Genomic DNA, 8,487 nt, shown 5'->3' with positions numbered 1-8,487 from the left:
CTGAGCGCCGCATCTACACGTCTTTTAAATACCTCCAGGGATGGCGACTCCACCACTTCGCTGGGCAGCCTGTTCCACTGCTGGACAACCCTTTGGGTGAAGAAATTCTTCCCAATATCCGATCTAAACCTCCCCTGGCACAACGTGAGGCCGTTTCCTCTTGTCCTACAGCTTGTTACTTGGGAGAAGGGACTGACCCCCACCTCGCTTCGCTACCTTTGCTTTTCCCCCCTTTCCTCCCATCCTGTTTACTTTTTGTGCTTAGCTTACATTGCTCAAGTGTGTTTTTCTGGTTGGCTTTGGTTTTTTTAAACACAGAGCTGGGCTAAAGCTAGCGGAGGGGAAAAACCCCCTTGTCTCCCACGCTCTGCTGGAACACGACGTCCTGCCTGGGAGCCTGCTCGCCTTCTGCGCGGTCCTCGGCCGCCCCGCCGCACCGGCTGCCCGCCCGTCACCCGGGGGCGCGAGCTTCCGCACGAGGCAGCGGGCTCCGAGCTGAGGTGAAGGCAGGGAGGGGGCGGCCCGGCGCCGGGGACGCGCCTACGCCAACCTCCGTTGCCTGCTTCCCCACGTACCTTCGCGGGACTGCCCTGCCGCCCCTCACGCTACCTGCGAGCTGGGAGGGGACGGCAAGCCTTGGCCAAGCCATGCTTCCGCCGCACTCGAGGCGCCGAGGAGGCCGCGCCGCGCCGGCCGCCAGCGTCGGAGAGCCGTGACAGCCGACACGGGTGGGTGGGTCGGTGGGCGAGGAGGGCGGGCGGGAACCGCCGGCGGGAACCGCCACCGCCCGCCGAGGCCGAGGCCGAGGCCGAGGCTGAGGCGGCCACAGCTAGCTCTGTGCCCCGCCCCGCGCCCTGCCCGGGCGCAGCGCGCGGCCCCTGGCGGCGCGGCGGAGGCAGCGCCCCCCCTCACCCCGCGGGCGGGGCCGACTGTGGAGCTTCGCGCCGCCACTCGCCTGCTAAGCCCGCCCCGCGTCACGCGCCGGCGGCTGAGTGGCAGCCCGGGCGAGCAATGGCCTGCCCCGGCCCCCCCCCCGCCTCTTGCTGCGCGGCGGCGGGGCGGGACTTCCGCCGCGGCCGCTGAGCGGACGGAGGGCGCCATGGAGTCGGCCTAGGCGCGGCCCTCGGCTCCCCGCGCCGGGCCCTGTGCCGGGCCCGCAGGTGAGGGCCGCCGGGGCGGGGGACGCGGTCGCCGGGTCCCCTCGGGCCTCTTCCCTGCTGCCGGGCGCCCTGGCTTCGCGGCGGTTAAGGAATTACCGGGCTCGTCGCTCCATTGCGCAGCGCTTATTTGCCTCCACCCTTCGAGCGGCGAGGCGGGGCCGCCCGTCCGTGCGGCTCAGGCGGAGCCACGGCCGGCCCCGCCGCGGTGTGCCTGCCTGCCAGCGGCCGCTGGCCCTGGCGCTTCCCTTTCCCGCAGGCCGTCACGGCAGTCTGCGCGGAGATCCGCCTCGGCGGGAGGGAGGGGAGGGAAGGACGCTGAAGCGCTCTGCGAGCATGGCTTCTGGGCTGGTGAAAGCTAAACCTGTGCTCTGGCATTCACCACTGCCTGGCGTGTGGTTCCTCTAAGGCTGTCTGTGCACTGGGATACTGCTTGCGCTCGGAAGATAACGAGTAGCGTGGAGTCTGGCTGGCTGACAACCGGATTGCTAGTAAAAAGGTGAAAACAAACTGAGAGAAGTAGTTCCTGCGTCTGATCGCATCTGAACAGTGGACTTCCCTTGTGTGCATCAGTTTTCAGTTCTGTGGCTAGATCTTAGATGGAGGTTCGGGTCAATAATGATGACATTGAAATGCAAAAAGCCGGAGACATCGGGGCTTTTGGGGATATGTAACAGAATTTAAGTTTGTTTAATACAGATGTGCAAGGTGGGATTTTTTTCACTAATGGGAGGGGAAAGAGCTGTTTTCTTAAGAGAGCTGAAGCATGTGGATTCCTCAGCCATGTGGATGAGGAATTGCTTTGTGTTGTCTTCTGCCGTGAAATATGTCTTGTGTTGATTGAGATACAAACTTCTGAAAATTTGATATTTACATGCACTTTGTGGAGCTTGGTTTGTGGGTAGTTGTCAAAAGCTCTAAATATTCTTACCTGTGTCCCAAGCCATGTAATTTCTTCGTGCAATCTGTCTTAAACGTGCTCCCGAGGCTTGTTCACGTTGGCAAGTAAGAAACTGGTATTTTTGACAGGATGCAGGGACTGTATCCAGAAGAATGTTTTCCACTCAGGTTGCCTATTCTGGTCAGAGAGTCAGTGTAGTGGTGTTAAAAACATTGTTTTTCATAGCCCCTTATTATTAATACAAACAATACCGTTAATGTACCAAGAGGTAAGCAAGGCATTCTTAGCGTCCAGTACAGCAGATAGATGTACCTGTTGTGTGTTGTCCGTTCTTGTGTCAAACTTATTTAGCCATCCTTACCTTCAAGTGAGAAGGGGCATTTTGCTCTCCTCTTCCTTCAAAAGTGTAATCAGGAATGTATTTTCTATTGTACATACAACAATACTACTGCTGCCTTATCTTCATGGGCAATACCTTGTCTGATGTATTCCAAGTTAGAGTATTTGCTTCATGGTTGTTTTGCTTCTTGTAGGTATGCTGTAATACAACACACCCCGCATTTTCTCCTCCTCAGTTCTGACCTGGTAATCCTGTTCAGTCCTGTGATGGAGGGATGGAGCTCCTCGGGCTTGGTTTGTTTTGTGGGTTCTAGGATGCAGAGTGGAAAGGCAAAAAAGGGCTCTCAAAACACCCAAAGTTACTTACAGAGATCTTTGTCTGTAGACATGGGAAAATCAGGTGTAAAGTGCTGAAGATTAATGCAGAGTCAAGTTTAATTTATTTTGTGTCTTTTACAGTATAGTCTTTAATTACATACACCTATATTTCTGTGTACTGTAAGCTGCCTCGTTCAATCAAGAGTGTAGTCTAGAAATGAGCGACAGAATTTCAGGAATTGTAAGGTGCTTTTCTTGTATTTGAGGCAATAGTTCTTGGGCCCAGAAGAATCTGTATGTATGTAACTGCTTGACAGAGAAGGCTACACTGTACATGTGTGTTGTTTGCAAGAACAACTTCAATTCTGGTATTTTCTAACCTTGCTCAATGCTATTTTAATGCTTGCTCTGTGTTGTGAGGTGTGTGCTGAATTTACCGTAATGGTTAAAATACTGTGATAGCTTCAAATGTATTGTTACTTCTGTTGCTGTAAAAATGATTGTATTTTTTGAACGATTGTTCTTTATCCTTCCAGTTTCACCGACATCCTCTTTGTTAGGGCAGGCTGATGACAGAAACCAGTAAATCTTAATTTGGAAATAACAATTCTTGAATTTCATAATTCATTGCAAGTTCCTGTGACTGTAACTTCAGTTTCGCTAACCAGTTGAAGTTTCACAAAGCATCATATGTCTGAATGACCAAGTCAGAATCATGAGAACTGTTTTTGAAAATATCAGCTGTTTCCTCCCATTAGTAACAATGACTTTTAATTATCTTCTTGTTAGTGTCAGTTTAAATCAAATCTAACTCTCCAGTATTTGCTTTAATTAATGTTGAGGACCTCAGATCATGGGACAATGCTTTCTGCTTAAAAAACCCACAAAGGATAGGGCAGGAAGACAGGAATTCTTAGGTGTTTCTTGATTCTGAAAGAATGTAGTAGTCTTGGCTGTGATTTCTTGATTAAGTCAACAAAGTTACCATTTTCAGAATGAAATATCTACAGTCAAATGAAAACAAATCCACATGGAACTATTTAAATAAGAAGCCTCAATTCGGAGGTTTTCAACAATCATACAAAAAATTTGCATGACCTCGTTGAGTTTAATTTTTTGTGAAGCACTTTTAATTCCTCCAATAAAAGAAGTTAGAGGACATCCAGATGTTCTGATAAGGATATTTTTCAGCAGGTACCGTCTACTTTTAAAACTTGTCCCTGAATTATTTTAACTATTATAGCAATATTGGATCCAGTGTATTTTATGCTGTTTTGTGTTACCGCTGTTTTAATTTTATGTCATTTCAAGTAATTTTTTACTGTGAGACTAGAAGAATCACTAGAGAGACTTAGTCGTCCATCTGTGGACCGAGCAGTTCTTTTAAATTCAGCAATGAAAGTGGCTAGATCTCATGCTGAGTGTAGCATTTCATTGTTGCTTGTTTTGTACTCTGAAGTAGGAGGTGTACTGGATCACGTGTGTTTTGTTGAATGAGTTGGCATTTTGAATGTTGGGTTTTTTAGCTTGATCACATTTAGGTGTGAGCTTTTATAAGGGGAATAAGATACTTTTTACTTCTGTGTTCCTAAGAGGTTGCCTGCACATAATCATGTTATAGCTAAGCCTAAGAGGAATCTGAAGTTCCTCTGTAGACAGCTAATCATTTTCTGTCTTAAGACTGGATTATGGCTGTAGCAACAGTACAAGAAGAAACGGTCAGATGTAACTTGTCAGTGGATAACAGAGGTCCTGATCTTCTGCGTTAGGTTGTGTTTTTGCAGTGAAAGGCATTTGGAAGTGAGAGCTGAGGGGGAGGTTCCTCCTGGCTGCTTCTCCTTAACAGGGACTAGCAGCGTTCTCATGGGGCTATTCCTGGTGCCAGAGATTTTCTGGGAATTAATGATGGTCAGGCTGTACACTCCTCTCTTACTGTATCCCAGGTTAGTAAAAGGCTGTTGTGGGAGGCTGAGTTAGGGTAATTCTCCATTACTGTTCCTTGCTCTAAAGAGTTTTTGTTGTTAAGATGGTCCTCTTAAAAGAAAAACAAAAAGGTATTTGTTTAAGCACTAAAATGTATTACCTCACTCAGTTAGTAGTTTTGTTTGGAATAAGCTTTCCTGTGTGAGAGAGTTGTGTCATTCTTTTTTAAGCCCACGTCCAGCAGATGAAGAGTCTTGTCCGGACGGATCATAACGCAGCATCCCACTGAGTCTTTCCCCTCTAGGCTGTGTGCTTGTAGCTATCCCACCGAACTTGGGTAGTGCAGTCGGATCGTGAGAGCATGACACACAGAAATGAACGACGGTTGTTGTCTCTCAAGTTCTGTAGATGGAAGTGCTGCTATTAAATGATCTAGGTTATTACATAGTTAAAATGCGTTCTTTTAAAATGCAAATTTAGAAAACATCTCCCATGTCAGTATGCTTATAAAGGCTTATAATATGCTCGTATAGATTGTTTTTGCAACTTATACAGAGTATTGATGCAGAACATATTACACTAGCACTTTGGTGAAATTGTACATTAATGCTGAGTTCTGTTTTAAAAATAAAGTTGATAGAATATGACATCTGGGGGAAAGAAAGTGAAAGGGTAAAGTCAGTAAAGAGGTAGAGAAAACAAATGCTGGTTTAATTTGGGGGTGGGGGGAGCATGGCAGTAATCCACCCTCTATTTTGGGAACATCGTACAGGACAGAAGCTGCTACATGTAGCTCATGAGAGATGGGGGAGAAGATAGATGGGCATCTGGCCAGGATTTGTATCCAGCTCCACGTCTTTCCTCTCTGGAAGTCTCTATCCCTTTGTCAGCTCACTATTCCTCCATTTCAGATTGCATTTCTCAACAGCACAATTTAAGGCTAAATCTCAAACGCTCACATTCCTGCAAGCTGTGGGAAGTATGTGTACAGGAATTTAAATCCCTTTAAAAACGTTAGGAAACTTCTGAGGGGGGGAAGTATTAAAAGGTACAGTTTATGTGGAAATTCAAGGACTCAGGAATGACGAAATGCTGCTCTTATGGCTACTTGTGCAACTTCCGTTTATCCATATAGCCATTTCTAATAAACCCTATTCTCATAGTTTTCCCCTATAGAACCTTGCTTCGTGCAGTACCCGAGTGGCATGCACAAAAAGGCGTAAGTCATTTACCTGGAAGGCTGAAACTTCTTCCTCTCCCTTACCCAGCCCAAGTTGTTGGATGCTTGATTTTGCAATTTAGCTAGTAGAATTTTTCCCTTCATCTGGGTGCGTATTATGTAATTGCCTCTGGGTTGTATTAGAAGCCAAAAGACCTGGATTGGATTAAATGCCCATGGGCACGTGGTATTGAGCATTTTAGACTAAGGCTTTGCAGAGATACCATTTCTTACTACATTAAACGTGATATTTAGTGATGTTGCAGATTTGCACCATGTTGTTCATATGTTTGTGGATTGTGAGAGCATAAATTTGAGTGCCCTATAAGTGTGGAGGAAGTTGGTCTTCCACAGACATTCAGTAAATCCTATGGTCCTAAGGAACAGCCTTTATCCATGATGGAAATGACATTTCAACCTGAATCATGTTTGTTGTCTAGACTGGGACTCTCATTGGGGCCAGAAAAATAATTATTTGCAAGAGACAAGTGGAAAGTAATCTGTAACCCATTTCAAAGAATACTGAGTTTCTAAGCTGAGCAGTACTGTGGATAATTATCTTAAGTGCTAGCTTTCGTCCTTGCCGGAAAGAATTGAAATGTTCAAAATTTAAACATTGTATCTTTAACACTTGTGTTGTATTTGATGGGCCAAATTTTGTGGTTTCAAGATATGTATGACTGTAAAATTGGCCGGGTTTTGATATGAGAGATTACAGAATGAGATCCGTTGCCATTGCAGTTAATGCATGTGTTAAATTTGAGAGGGAGTTCAAAAGTTCTGTTCATGCAAATGCTTGTTTTATTTGGGGTTTTGGGGGTTGTTTTTTTGTTGTTGTTGGGGGTTGTTTTTTTGTTGGGGTTTTTTTGAGGGTGACATGATACACTCAATAACTTCAGTAAGGGCGCAGGTATCATTGCTCATACAAGGAAAGTGTTCAGGCCCTTAATTTGTGTTTTTAATACATTTAAAAAAAAATCTCTGTGTGGCAAAGGAAGAATATAAAAATGTTCATTTTGCTTCCTCCTAACCCCTCTTCTTACTTTTTTTTTTTCTTTGATTAATGATAAATCAGCAGTTTTAAAGAACAGTTTCTGTTAGAAAACATGCCGCTCTATTTTCAGACACAAGCTGTTGCTTTTTGCTGCTTCTTTTGGTGAAAATTTATTAACAAAGCAGAATTAACTTCCTTTTAATGTCATGAGCTTGTGAAATGCATGCAAGCATACTTTACAGAGTACTTTTGTTCTTTTTTTTTTAAAGGTCTCAAAAGCGCACATGCTTTACAGGAGACTAAATCTGCTGTCCGGACCATGAGTGACATTTGAGCATTTGTGAATGTCACTGAACTTGATAGAACTAGTTTGTATTTGTTACCTGTTGGTATCACACTGGTTTTGCAAGTGTATATTTAGAATAAATGCTTTCAGTAGAACTACTCCAGGTACATGAGGAATTTTGCTGATTTGGATTTATGCTAGAAGAAGGGAAGATTAAAATTAACGATGTCTAAGGATGATTAATATCATGTGAATGTTCATTCCTGTATATCGCTTGCATTGCTATATGTTGCCTAAAGCTTTTTGAAGTGTTATTATTATAATTTTTGTGTTTTATGCATGCATTCCCATGGAGGTTACATGCTCTTAGCAAAAGGGACTTCTGTCTCTGAAATAATCGTATAAATTAAAGTTTGCTTGTTTCTCAAAAGTAAATGCAGAATAAATTTTGCATGCTTCTTTAGAAGAAAAATTTTAACTGTCCAATAGAGCCCAGTAAAATGACAAAGGAAAATATTTGCTATATGCCTTGACTCTCTGTCTTTTTTGTTGCAGGTACTAAATAAAATATGCTGTTGTCAGTAGGAATGCTGATGTTGTCTGCCACTCAGATATACACTATTTTGACTGTTCAGTTATTTGCTTTCCTGAATCTTTTACCTGTGGAGGCAGATATTTTAGCAGTAAGTATAAGAATATTTTTCTACACAGATGAAATCTCTATAAAATTGAATCTTCTTTTAAACTATTCCGTTAATGAATCGGTGAGTACAATAAATGTTATAGCAGGTTGCTTGGAATGTTATTGCCCTAGCAGTTTAGTTCAATAAAAAAATAAATTGTACATTTTCAAATGAGCTTACAGATGATGTGTGCTCAGATATACCATGACAGTGAAAGAACTTAATTCCCATAGTCATTTAAAAAGTTCCAATCTGACCAAATATTCTATAGTATGTTATAACCCTGTTAAAAGAATTCCATGATTATTTGGTTTAGGCAGCAATTTAAGTTTTGGTGATGGATGCTATTTTGTAGGGTAACGGTATATAAATAAATATCTTCTGTGGCTAGTATAATTTATGTGTGCGCTGGAGGCCTTGTCAGTAAAGTTTTTGTATATGTTACACCTAGATATATATATTTTTAAATAGCTGGTAATCTCTGCTATCATTAAGAATAATATTTTTTGGATGTGTAGAATTTTAAATTATCGGGCTAATAAGCAGTATAATGAACATAAAGTCAGTGGTAGAAGTTGTTGCTGGGCTATTTATTAGCAATTTTATATATTGTGGAGTTTTATGGAGGAAGTTATATGTGTCTTTGTAGGATAGAGCTTAAGCCACT

At 43.7% G+C, this 8,487-nt stretch overlaps 1 protein-coding gene across 2 annotated transcripts in view; it reads left to right on the top strand.

The window, feature by feature from the left end:
- The first annotated feature begins 1,030 nt into the window (after positions 1–1,030).
- Positions 1,031–8,487, top strand: part of RNF13 (ring finger protein 13) — a 44,895-nt gene continuing 37,438 nt past the window's right edge. Inside the window, exons 1-3 of one of the 2 annotated variants that reach the window (XM_072868801.1) lie at positions 1,084–1,160; positions 1,567–1,656; positions 7,693–7,820. In XM_072868801.1, the coding sequence (XP_072724902.1) occupies positions 7,707–7,820 (114 nt within the window). In that variant the 5' untranslated portion in view covers positions 1,084–1,160; positions 1,567–1,656; positions 7,693–7,706. Of the gene's footprint in view, positions 1,161–1,566; positions 1,657–7,692; positions 7,821–8,487 lie in introns of both variants that reach the window. The other variant, XM_072868800.1, reaches the window with a different exon arrangement.

Source organism: Ciconia boyciana, chromosome 7 (assembly GCF_034638445.1).
Source record: "Ciconia boyciana chromosome 7, ASM3463844v1, whole genome shotgun sequence".
Classification (NCBI taxonomy): Eukaryota; Metazoa; Chordata; class Aves; order Ciconiiformes; family Ciconiidae; genus Ciconia; species Ciconia boyciana.
The sequence above is the reverse complement of the archived record's forward strand: the minus strand, read 5'-3'. Positions and strand labels throughout refer to the sequence as shown.